The sequence below is a fragment of the Harpegnathos saltator genome, unplaced genomic scaffold (assembly GCF_003227715.2).
Source record: "Harpegnathos saltator strain DR-91 unplaced genomic scaffold, Hsal_v8.6 scaffold659, whole genome shotgun sequence".
Lineage (NCBI taxonomy): Eukaryota > Metazoa > Arthropoda > Insecta > Hymenoptera > Formicidae > Harpegnathos > Harpegnathos saltator.
In genome coordinates this window covers 769,729-782,500 of record NW_020230492.1, presented here as the reverse complement: position 1 = coordinate 782,500, position 12,772 = coordinate 769,729, and the positions used below count along the sequence as shown (strand labels likewise).

General features: G+C 36.2%; 3 protein-coding genes across 6 annotated transcripts in view; 2 read left to right on the top strand and 1 right to left on the bottom strand.

Annotated features, from left to right (window-relative positions):
- sky (GTPase-activating protein skywalker) overlaps window positions 1-3,001 on the top strand; it is a 10,729-nt gene extending 7,728 nt beyond the window's left edge. For all 3 annotated transcript variants that reach the window (XM_011144382.2, XM_011144383.2, XM_011144384.2), the window contains one exon: window positions 1-3,001. This exon is cut by the window's left edge and continues 1,184 nt beyond it. The gene's annotated coding sequence lies outside the window, so the exon portion shown is untranslated.
- A 3,488-nt stretch (window positions 3,002-6,489) lies between these two features.
- LOC105185121 (uncharacterized) lies at window positions 6,490-10,402 on the bottom strand. 2 transcript variants are annotated; one of them, XR_003113856.1, is made up of 5 exons: window positions 9,639-9,881; window positions 9,087-9,310; window positions 8,707-8,922; window positions 7,914-7,973; window positions 6,490-7,676 (listed from the first exon to the last, which is right to left on the bottom strand). XR_003113856.1 is itself a non-coding variant. In XM_011144385.2 (5 exons), exons 1-4 carry the CDS (start codon window positions 10,099-10,101, stop codon window positions 7,936-7,938), a joined length of 579 nt encoding a protein of 192 aa, XP_011142687.1. In that variant the 5' UTR covers window positions 10,102-10,402; the 3' UTR covers window positions 6,490-7,676; window positions 7,914-7,935. The 2 variants fall into 2 exon arrangements, 1 of the variants encoding a protein (XP_011142687.1); XM_011144385.2 differs by lacking the exon at window positions 9,639-9,881 and adding an exon at window positions 10,001-10,402.
- A 94-nt stretch (window positions 10,403-10,496) lies between these two features.
- betaggt-II (geranylgeranyl transferase type-2 subunit beta) lies at window positions 10,497-12,643 on the top strand. Its single transcript, XM_011144387.3, has 7 exons — window positions 10,497-10,604; window positions 10,666-10,848; window positions 11,109-11,213; window positions 11,366-11,722; window positions 11,803-11,947; window positions 12,094-12,269; window positions 12,354-12,643. The coding sequence occupies exons 2-7, from the start codon at window positions 10,846-10,848 to the stop codon at window positions 12,564-12,566; spliced, it is 999 nt and encodes a 332-aa protein (XP_011142689.1). The 5' UTR covers window positions 10,497-10,604; window positions 10,666-10,845; the 3' UTR covers window positions 12,567-12,643.
- The last annotated feature ends 129 nt before the right edge of the window (window positions 12,644-12,772 follow it).

Sequence of the window (12,772 nt, the reverse complement as noted above, 5' to 3'; positions counted from 1 at the left end):
TGGAATACGAAAATATCGTCGTGTGTCGGATTTATATTTGCGATGTTCAACGAGATATTGTATAGTTATAGTTAATCACATTTGACGTTGTATCGTACAAAGATGCAGAGAGGGAAAAGGAACTTTATACAAGATATTTGGGGAACTAAATCGAAAGATGACAAACTTTTAGGGCTTATAGCTGCGAACGAGTTCGAAGACACGTCGGATCGCTTGAACGCGCGAGAAATATCTTGAGTGTTTTCTCAAAGATTTTGTTGAAAGCCATTCATCGCGTCGCAGGGTATATACATTGGATATTTGGTGTATATATACGTTTACGTGTAATTTAGTAGTGTATAAATTTGTCATCGGTACGTAGAGAGACAAATCTCCGATGTCGCAATTACGTTGTTTCGAATCTCTTTGCGGTCGAATCATTTGGAAACTTTTGAAGAACAGAGATCGAACGTCCGTCGCGAGTATTCGTCGACCGATAGTCTTTCTTCCGAAACATTATACCTGTATAAGCACCGAATTAGCATCGACACGTACCATCATTATTGAGTTATTAATTAAATATTATTAAACGTCTTGTACATTTACGTGTAAATAACGAAGTGTCTCCTTCCTTCTGGACTAAGCGAATTTTATGCTGTGTAACGCGTGTCAAGGTGCGCTTAAACGAACAACGATTCCTTGCTGCGGTTATTGTCAGCCATTTATTCGTGGATCATCGGTGACGATAATTGGTCAATATCGACTGATTATTGAACTCGCGTATGTATAACCCTTAGCGATATATAAAAGGATACGTACAATTACCGCCGTGACGGCGTTCCCCGGCGCCTGCCCCGGCGCGGCGATTAATTAGTCAAACATCGAGTATTATCAGTGACGAATGATCGATATCGAGCGCTCGTATAAATGTATATAAGACGACTTTCTTACGGGTCTATTGTACACGCTGATCTTACGAGACAATTGAAAATGCGTTTCAAAGCGAACAGCTTGTTCGGCGGCACTGATGAAAGCGTGTTGTAACCGTGTCTTTTTCTCGGTGACCTTCACTTATGGTCGTGCCTATCTTTATCTTTTTCAATGATCACTGGGAAAGTTGAGCGAGTTCCATTTTGAATAACAAATCTGGAGTCTGGCTGGTTTCGTTACGATACTTTTCATCAGTACCGTCATACCACGGCGATCATTACCGGCAATATAAGTTTCCCGAGTATTGCGACCAATAATATAGCAACCTTGGATGATTGTTCATCCATGCGCGACGACTGAGGGTATGTTTAAACGGGCAATGTTTTTCCACGGCGACAAAATTGCTCGATATCGAGCAATGATTGGGTCACTTGTCATCAATGCTGTGATTTGCTAAAATGATTAGTAGCTTCTTTTCATCGGGAAATCATTCAAATTCAAATACAATGAAACACTCCGCTCTATTTTGTCCTTTTTTTTCTTTTTACCTGTCCAAGTTTTACCGGCCTAACTCGATTGCGAAAATAATTGCGATGTATCTCTCTCTCTCTCTCTCTCTCTCTCTCTCTCTCTCTCTCTCTCTCTCTCTCTTTTATGAAACTTTTTCGAAACGCAAAAACCGCGATAATGCCATATGTTAAACACGCGAGGGGATGACTGTTCATGATTGAACAGCTGCAAACATTGAACAGAAGGGGAGAGAATTAGCTTATGGCTAGATCCTGAAAGGTAGGTCCAGGAAAGGTGTGGTCCTGCGTCTCGACATTCTGTTGTAATTTTATTCGTATATGGGCTGGTGGTTCCAACTTCTTGGTAAGTTAAATCACATATCTATCTTTCTCTAAGTTGAAGGAAAAACAAAGACAAACATATGATTTAACCGTCAGTTGACTTAGCAAGAAGTTGGAACAACCGACCCTGTGTCGAGCAAATTGAATGCGGTACAATTTCACTAACGTCACCGAGCATTTCGATGTACGTGTGGACTCACGTGTGGGTCCATACTGAAATCCATGTTAGCGAGTAATACTTTGCAAGTGCACAATATGAATCTATGGAAGTGCTATTTCAACACGACGATATCTCTACGATGATCGAGTTATCAATCGTGCTAAATTGGTATAGCTCGTAAGAATTCCCGGTCCCTCATGTCGCTTCTCCTTATCGCGACAAGAGAGCTCTCTCGCTGAAGAAAATCCATGTTTGGGTGAACTGAGAAATCTGCGACGAGCAGAGCGTGCGGTTTCTATTAAGGATGTTCCACACAATCGGCACGATGTCGCGCATATCCCGATCGTTGCTCTTTTAAACATACCTGCAATCGCGCGATTATTTACGTAAACGGTACAATATGCGAATACATATCGAAACAAAAGGAGAGACTGGACGAGAATTGAACGCTTCCTCTGTCGCTTCGTTTTAATTTCTTCTCCTATCCCCTTGTCGTCGTGCTAGTGAACGAATTCGTTTTCTTAGCGCGTCGACTGCTAAAATTGATCGTCAGGTGCGGTCTCGCCGACTGTCAAAATTATAATTTCTCATCGAACCATCGTTATATGTTACTGTTGTTATGAGTAACTCTGTTGTAAAAAAAGTTGTCACTATACACGAGGAGGAGTTCAGGTCTTGTTGGTAACATATTGCGAACGTTTCCACAAAAATAGGGTATATATTGTATGTATATAATATATACACACACACATATATATATATATATATATAAGTGTACAGGTTGAACCACAGTGGAGTATGTAAATTTATGTTGTCAATTGTGCGAAATGACGAAGGAAAACGCGCGAAAGAGAGAGAGAGAGAGAAATTTTTCCTTATTTATAAGAGAATTGACGAGTGTCTATGCGCTAACGACGATTGCTTCTGGAATGTTTATTGATTCTTTAACAGTGAATGCAACGTTATGAAACGTCTCGAAATGTGACTTATTGTGGAAAAATTTGGAAACAGGCCAACGTTAGGTTCACCTGTTGCAACTGGTGTAAATAAAATAAACGTTCAAAAACATGTTGTTGAATAATCTGCTGGTCTAAACAATTTGAATGCACTTTTATGATACAAATCATTCAATCTATCTTCGATCTAAATTATTGTAATGTCAGAAATCCCTGTAATTATATCTTTGTAACGTACACAAAATTTACAATGCACATGGCGTGTCTCTATAACAATTGTTCCCAGCAAAATAAATGTCGCATGACAAAACTGTTGACAAAGTATATGTACGAAATGTATCGAGCAAACAGAATCGTACGCAAACAACATTCATCCTTTTGAAAGCTCGTAATACAATTGACCAGTTTCCATAAAATTCAACCGAGACTCGAACTACAATTTATCGGCTTCTATAAAACTTAGCCAAGACTCGAACAACAATGTAGCAGCCTCCATAAAATTCAGTCGAGGCTCAAACCATAATTTATCGGCCTCTATAAAATTTAGCCGAGACTCGGATCGCGTTAAAATGATATTGGGAAGTTCTTGCAACACCGTCTCAGATACGGTAAACATTAAGCCCGTATCAGACTATGAATTGGGATTGAATATTGGATTGAAATTTAACCAACCAGGGCTAATTTACTATATTTGAGGTTATTTTCTCTTTTCCAATTGGTCAAATTTCAATCCAATCTCAATTCCAATCCATAGTCTGATACAGGCTTTAGGGCCTTCACACATAAAATGACAATGGCCGCGTTCAGTAGAACAATGACCGCGTTCAGTAGAACAAAGTGATCAGAGAGCGCTTAGTGATTATTGTCTGTGATTGGAGCATTCTTTTAGATTCTTCATAGACCCAGAAGTATTTACCAATCAGGAGCGAGATTCAGTGGAAAATCTAGTAACGTTGTCCAGCTGTTGAGTCTGCTGAATGCAACCAAAGTGATCAGAGAGCGCTTAGTTATTATTGTCTGTGATTGGAGCATTCTTTTAGATTCTTCATAGACCCAGAAGTATTTACCAATCAGGAGCGAGATTCAGTGGAAAATCTAGTAATGTTGTCCAACTGTTGAGTCTGCTGAATACAGCCAATGGGTGCATTCAGTACTACAACCGCTCACTGAGCGCTCAATGAGCTTTTACATTTGATTGGTATATTCTTTTAGATTTAAAAATATACACCAATCAGATGCAAGAGCTCACTTAGCGCTCAGTGAGCAATTGTAGTACTGAATGCACCCATTGGGACCTGCTACACGGCAACGTTAATCCCAATTAGTAACTACCGTAGTTACTAATTACTAGTTTTACTAATTACTAATTATTAATAGTAGTTGCAGTCTCGAATCCGATTAGAGTATATTTTTAGATCTAAAAGAATATACCAAATCAGTCCAACGTTACAGAATTATGAAGTCCGAAATGTTGAAATTAATGTAGAGAAAAATGATAGATCAATATATACATCATGGAAATATTTATGCTAGTCGAAAGAAATAATACTATTTAATTTTAAGGCAGTATGACTAATTTTCCTAAAATCTAGATTAATATAGCTTTTTGAATAGCGTAGAGGGTAAGTAAAAATTTGGGGAAGTAAATATGGTTCGCTACGACACGTCGTCTGGGTAAGCGCGCGATGGCGTGAGTTCCAGGAATCGACGAGACATTAAAGCCCTCTGCACAATGCCAGGCAACAGGCAATAAGAATAAAAATAGACCAATCACAATCGACTATTACAAGAATAATCTATTGTGATTGGTCTACTTTTATTCTTATTGCCTGTTGTCTGGCATTGTGCAAGGGGCTTTACACGGGCCATGAGTTTTAAGAATCGTAGAGACCTGCAAGCGAACTCGTTGAAAAACTTATGCTTTCGGGTTGAACGTAATATTTCGTTTGCTCATTCAGAATGGGTTAATAAAATGTGATTAAGATGAAAAATGTGATGAACTCCCACATAGCACGTAATATTACATAATATTATAGAAATATTATAGTAATATTGCAATATTACTACAATATTTCTATAATATTACGTAATATTACGTGCTATATGAGCTATTAAGAATGAAAATATCAATAAATATTAACTGTATTGTTTCAAAATATTTAGATGAGATTTTTATGTTTCGTTTCACACTATGATCAGCCTCATCAATTTTTTCATTGGATAATTTTTTCATCGCAAGATGGAAAAACGACGCAATATCACGGAACGAGCAACTCCGAATTGTTATAGCGTGATGTACATAAAATAAACTTACCCCTCGATGATTTCTGATGTCCCTCCTCTTGTAAAATATATCTTCGGGCACTTAATATTTTTCGCAATACAAACACTAAATTTAATTTTGCACAATAACAGGTTTCATTTTTTTTCACAACACTTGATCACAACACAAATCTTAAGCAACAAACGCACGTAATTTCACTCGGCACTCCCGACGATCCTGTTTCGTTAATTACTTACTTTCGACTACTTGACGATACTTTACCATGACAAATGCACGAAATTTGTTTTCGGTACTCTCGACGAAGCAGTACACGCCGATGTCGCCGATATTCGCCTTTGATAATCCAAATTCGTGGAAAATACGCACGTCGGCTTTTGGAATTCACGTACTATGTGTTACAATGCAACGGTCGCGATTTTCAATGTGTGCGTATGTCGGTGAATACGTGTCACTAGCATACTAGCCAATCAAAATATTCTGTTCGAAACCGTCCATTCCGTTTGAAATATTCCAAGAAGTCGACCATGACAAAAAAGATTCCCGAAACTTTATTCGACTCTCCCGACGTATTATAAGAATAATCGATTATGGTTGGTCCATTTCTTACTGCTTACGCTTAAAACCTTATTCTTGCAGCCATTGTAGATGGGCCTTTAGAGGTCTTCTACAATAAGCAATTAGTCAGAAGCTATAAGCAAATTGACCAATCACAATTGATTATTTCAAAAATAATCAACTGTGGTTGGTCAATTTAGTTACAACTTATGACTAATAGCTTATTGTAGAAGGCCCATTATATTAACGGGTCAACAAGTACGTGCATAGCATAGGAATATAGGGACAGAGCATAAGCCCGTAAAGGCTCGTCTACAATAGCTGTAAGAGTAAGGCTGTAAGGCTGTAACGTAAGCTGTCAGCGAATGAAAATATTTCATTTCGTGTTTTGCAACCTTACAGCCATACTCTTACAGCTATTGTAGACGAGCCTTAAGATAGGCAAGAAGAGTTGTGCTGAAATGCGGGGGGCAACTGTGCCTAAGTTTCATTGGCTACAGTAGTGTGCATATTCAGAGCATGTGATGCAACGACTTTTGCTGTCACTGGCAAATAGTAAATGTAACAAAATGATAAGAACCATTTTGTTGTACAGAAATTTATAGTAAGAATAGAGATTATGTAATATTTGAAATTATATAATGAGTAAAATAAATATATATATATACTATAAAATAATATTATTTATTATAAGAACTTTTATAAAACATAAAACGATACTTATACATATTTATTATTATATATATTATATAATTATTATATAATTATGAATATACTTATTACTAAACTTACATTAATATTTACTGTCCTTTAAATAAAATAATTTTATTAAAGAAACTTCGTTGACTCTGCTTTTTCTTTATCGATACTATTTAAAGTAATATAATACAATCGAAGCTTAACATATTTCTGTACAATGGTTCGAGTTAAATGAATAATATGGTTTTCCATGACTGAATCGTCATAAACGTGCTCTTCTAGATTATTAAAAATATCGGTTTCTATAAAGTTTGTTAGAATTTTATTTGTTAAATAGTGGCCATGAAATTTCTTTTTTAATAATAATAAATATATTACTCTCGTGAAGAGCACAACGAATTTCAGTTTTACATTTCCAAGCAATCAGTAACACGTCATCGGAAGGTTGAATTAATCCTCCACGATTTTTTCTATTTATTAAATTATTTTTATCCGTTTTTTTTAATAATGCAGTAATACAATTTTCGCAACGCAAAGTACTTCTTAATTGCCTGACAATGTAGCCAGCAATATATTCAATTTCATTATTAGAAAATTCAGTAATTTGTCTAATATCTGACAGGTAGGTATGATCGTGGAATAATGAATTATTATCATTCATAACATCATAATTTTCTTCCGATTCATCGCTTAATCGTGCTAATTTGAAAGTGGAATTAATAATCTCTTCAGACTGTCTAATTTTGTTTGCAGATGTTACATGTAAAATTGATATTTCCTCTAAGGAAATACAATTTCCACTATTAGAATTACGTATGTCTGCATGAATTAAGATTTTTTTTATGGCAGCTTTAAACTGCCTAACAGTAGGATTATTATTTCCTCCTCCATGATGTCTTAAACATCCAAATAATAACTCAATATGGTCCTGACTTAGCTTATTATACAATGGTATATATTGTAATAACTTCTTTTTTGCACATAATTCGTCATATAATGTTAATACACTTTCAATGCAAATTAAGAATCCGAGAAATCCTGTTTTTCGCCGAGAAGTAATGATTACTTCGCCATTTTTATTTTTTAACGATAAAATATACGTTTTACATTCATTGAATTTTTTTCATTGTTTCTATATTTTTTAAATTTAAAGCTTGTTTAAATCCAAGTTGATACATATTTCTTGAACTTAAAATATCAAAGAGGTCGTTAAATATGGATAGAAATTGTACTGTTTCCTCGCAAGATCGAAATTGTTGAATCTGTAAATCATTTTTGCAAAATAAGAGTGCATTAGCGACAGATTTATTAAAAATTTGAGCTGCTAAGCGTACTTTCATTTTTTGTTTTGTATAATTAACATGGATATTTCGCAACTTGTTGCCTAAGTGCATTCCTTCACTTTCTTGTAATTCATGTAATGCTATGATATCCTACCATTGTATAAGTTGATTATTTGCGTTTATTAAAATATTCATGTCACCAAATGTATTACGTACTAATTTTAGCATGTAGCACGGATCAAGGAACACTACCACGTTGTCGTTTGTAACTGGATGCTGAAATGATGTTTGTAATAAAGATTTATTAATAAAATCACATCTAACATCTTGAAACATGCTTAAATTTGTTGTAGTCCCATCGTACGTTACAGATATTATTTTCAGGCCAGTTTCATGCAAAGCTTTCAAGCATTCTATTAGAAAGTTACGTTTCTCTTGTGCAGATATTCCTTTAATAAAATAATAAGTAATAGGGATTTTCCACATGCTATTTACACAAGTCACTATAAGCACCAAAGACCATAAACACCAAAGACTGTGTAGCTAAAGTGCTATCGTCACAACCAATATTACAAACTAAATCAACATATCCACTAAATTACACACCATCATATTCCAAGTGTTCACGAATAGCCATTTCGTCGAATTGGATACTACCACATAAAATATACTCTGTATTTTTTACTCGGTTTTTAATTGATTCTAAAGCTTCTATACTAATACCAGCTTGCCATTTATTGTTCTGTACCATGATGAAATAGTTTTTGTAATGTTTGTGGTAAACATAACCTAAATTCTCTGCGAACATATTCGTAAGCACGTGGAGAATAATAATGTAATGTTAACGCAAACACACGCAGTTATGGCTCATATTGCCTTGGAACACGTTCATGTATTTCTTTACTACGTAAACGTTTAAATAATTCGTCATTAGACCCATATAAGCTAAGTAGCATTTCACTTTGGTCTGTTTCCAATAAGCATTTCTGTCATAGCATATCCAAAATACCTCTCAGTATTGAAAGTTGCTTGTTACGTCGACGTACTATGTGCTGCAAATTTCGTATTTTTTTCATGTACTTTTCTTTTTGGTATTTTAATAGCTTCCTCAGTCGACATTTTTCTGGAGAATTATAAATTCTTTTAAATGATACCATTGTTGCTTTCTCTGTTGTACATGGTTGTATCGATGTCATTGTTTCCTTATCTGTTGTTGATGGTTGTGCTAAACGTCATAACATATTTTATATAATATATAATAATACAATGAATAATTTGTATTTCTAGCAATTATATTACCTCTACAAACAGTAGGCATTATCCAATCATAAATAATATAAATGCTAATAACATAAATAAGTATAAAAATTTGTTACTTTATCTACTTACAGCATGCAACAAAGGAATCATTCTCTCTTTTTTCCATTTCTATATGTTTTTCACATTCATTCAATGGCAAAGTATCTGGCCTTAATCGCATTAATAATCCATTTGTTTGATTGAAAGATTCCTTTGAAAAATGATCAGAGCAAATACGTGCACTATTTGGAATATGTGGTGGAAGATTTAAGATATCAGTCCACAAATTGCGGCTTGTATTATTTTTTGGAATGCTAAACATAAATATTTATATTAGGTAGTTATACAGAATACCCTCCTCACCTCCGATATCGACGAAAAAATATTTAATCGACGCGTTTTTGCAAGAGAAACAACTTTTCTATTTGAAAAAATCATCGCTCTGTCTTGTGGAGCGAGATATAAATTGTTAAAGTTGATGACAATTTAGGTTAGGAAATCTGTCACGGAGGCGACAGATAAGCAAGATTCCGGATAGGTTGCAACTTTCCACGCGCAACGAGGACGGGGAAAGGGTCCGAAGTACATGAGCTAAAAATTCATATGTTTAATAAATGCCTCAACATATGTGTACACACATACACAGACACACACACACACACACACACACGGGGGGTGCAAGGGGGGTCTTCGGACCCCTTCCCCGTCCTCGTTGCGCGTGGAAAGTTGCAAACCTATCCGGAATCTTGCTTATCTGTCGCCTCTGTGACAGATTTCCTAACCTAAATTGTCATCAACTTTAACAATTTATATCTCGCTCCACAAGACAGAGCGATGATTTTTTCAAATAGAAAAGTTGTTTCTCTTGCAAAAACGCGTCGATTAAATATTTTTTCGTCGATATCGGAGGTAAGGAAGGTATTCTGTATAATTACTTTATATTATATTAAACAACCTTTTTAAAAATTGAATATTATTATTTTACAGTACATGCAATTTTATACCTGTGAAATGTAATTTTTCGATTTTTGTCCACATTGCTGGTTTTTTTCCAATTTTGGCTATCGGACCTGTTCTTACACTTTGGAACATAACACTGCACCATTCTATTATTTGTATTTATCTTTTCTTATGCACTGACAGTATTATTTTGCAGAGGTTATGCATGTGTCTTTTTTTTCATAATTTCACTCACACATAACTTCATACATATCTATGTACGTATCAAATACTTACACACGGCACAACCAATTAGATTTAGGCACAGTTTATCCCGTCGCACCGTCCCGCAATGGTTATCCCCCCGCAACTCTATGCTCTGTCCCTATATTCCTATGTCTATGCATCTGCGTCTCTAGTTGCCATTCTATTCATTCCGCTTCGGTCAATGGAGTTGAAGATTAAAGCCCCTTGCACAATGCCAGACAACCGACAATAAAAATAAAAATAGACCAATCACAATAGATTATTCTTGGAATAGTCGATTGTGATTGGTCTATTTTTATTCTTATTGCTTGTTACCTGGCATTGTGCAAGGGGCCTAACCTTTAGAGCTATATATCGAAGGAGAGAGTGTTCACTCCACTGTTGCGAGAAAGAGAGTGATAGGTAGGGAGTATTCACTATTGGTTACGTCAATACTTACATTTGTTACTTGTTACAATTGCAGTTATGTAACTTTCAACAAGATCAATGAGGTGATTGTACCGAAGATTTATCATACAATTTTTCCAATATGGAGTTCACGAATTAAGTGCAGAATAAAATTTTCAACTCAAGTAACACCGGATAAGTAGGTTATACACAAACAAAATTCATAATCTCGTGTTGATGACGCAACAACTATAAAATGGTGAGCTTAAACTATCAAATTATTAGAGAAAACTTGACAAGATATCTGGCAAAACAATAGTTGTAAGGTTATGTGTCCAATGTACAAATGAAATACAACCATTGTACTTTTCACTCCAGTCACATGTTACATTTTACATAAACATGAAACATGATATTACGATCAGTTATGCGTAATTCAGTTATAGTAGTTATGCGATCATTAAAGGCGAATCATGTCATGCTAATTTATCCCTTTGATCATTTATCTTTCTTTTATAGACGACATTGAAGCACGATATTGAACTACCTAGTAAAATTCCAGAATTACTACTTGAGAAACATGTGAAATATCTCATTTCTTATGAAACTGACAAAGATGAATATGTAAGAATCCATATTGGTACTATTTTAACTTTACATGCAATGAGTGTTGGTTACAAGAGAGATATATTTACAGTTTGTTAATGCAATATTTTATTTTGTACATCAGTAAATCATCTCAAATCATGTAACATCATTATTTACTTACGTTTCAGACCTATTGTATGACAGAGCACATGAGAATGTCCGGTATGTATTGGGGCCTTACTGCGCTAGATTTAATGGGAAAATTAGAGCAAGCTGATAAGCAACGGGTGTTAGAATTTATTGGTCAATGTCAAAGTGACTGCGGTGGTATAAGCGCTAGTATAGAGCACGATCCACATTTACTTTATACACTCAGTGCCATTCAGATATTATGCATTTATGATGCACTGGATGTAATAAATGTCGAGAAAGTTGTGAAATATGTGAAAGAGAGGCAGCAGCCAGACGGAAGTTTCACCGGTGATTGTTGGGGAGAGGTGGATGTCAGATTCTCATTCTGTGCTGTTGCTACTTTATCGCTTGTGGTAAATTTTGCATTGTACCCTTTCTCATCACGGTATTCTGATGTCAAAGCACCCTGTATTACTTGTTTCACTTGTTTCAGAATCGTTTGGATGCGATAAATATCGAGAAAGCGGTAGAATTCATAATAAAGTGTATGAATTTTGATGGGGCATTTGGCTCGAAACCAGGATCCGAGAGTCACGCCGGTTTAATATATTGTTGCGTGGGATTGCTTTCGATAACAGGTATAGAGCGCGTACGAGATACTACATATATCTTAGAGATGACAAGAAGGAATCTGTTTGTTCGTCGCGATTCTCCTTGACAACTAGACTTTTCGAGGCATCATTCTCCAGCGACAGGTGTCGTCACTTATCAGAATGTTTTCCAGGACATCTGCATCTGATAGATGCCGATCGTTTGGGGTGGTGGTTATGCGAGAGGCAACTACCTTCCGGCGGCTTAAACGGCAGACCGGAAAAATTGCCGGACGTATGCTATTCTTGGTGGGTCTTATCGGCGTTGACGATTTTGGGTCGCCTCCATTGGATCGATAAGAAGCGTCTGGTGAGTGAAGAAAGAAAGCAATTGGTCGAACAATGTAGTCACATCGTTGCTCGCCGGGACTCCCCTTTATGTGTCTGCTTACAGGTGAATTACATCCTGATTTGTCAAGACACCGAATCCGGCGGTTTCAGCGATCGACCCGGGGACGTAGCCGATCCTTTTCACACGTTGTTCGGCCTCACCGCGTTGTCGTTGTTAGACAGGGATTACTCGTTGAAACCGATCAATCCCACTTATTGTATGCCAGAGTATGTAATCGAGCGTTTAGGTCTCAGACCGTCGAGGCTCGATGCGTGATTACACGCATCATTGTGCGTAGCGCAGGTTGTATATTATTTCTTACCTCCGTTAAATATACGATTGTAGATTTTCTACAGAGCGTATCTTCTCGATCTATCGATACGACGATCCTGAACATCCTCCCCCTCCGACTGCAGCCGTGTGAGTTTTTCTCGCTCCTATGTATCTTTTTCAGGCCCTTCGCTCTTTCGTCCTTTCTTTTT

Bases quoted from the DNA above. Each gene is read 5' to 3' on its own strand.
- LOC105185121 (XM_011144385.2), bottom strand. From the start codon at position 10,101: ATGGTGCAGTGTTATGTTCCAAAGTGTAAGAACAGGTCCGATAGCCAA. The intron at 8,923-9,086 runs GTAAGTAGATAA...TATGACGTTTAG, and splicing joins TGATTCCTTTGTTGCATGCT to CACAACCATCAACAACAGAT. The intron at 7,974-8,706 runs GTATTTTGGATA...ACATCATTTCAG, and splicing joins GCAACTTTCAATACTGAGAG to CATCCAGTTACAAACGACAA.
- betaggt-II (XM_011144387.3), top strand. The intron at 11,723-11,802 runs GTAAATTTTGCA...CACTTGTTTCAG, and splicing joins TTGCTACTTTATCGCTTGTG to AATCGTTTGGATGCGATAAA. The intron at 12,270-12,353 runs GTGAGTGAAGAA...GTCTGCTTACAG, and splicing joins GGATCGATAAGAAGCGTCTG to GTGAATTACATCCTGATTTG.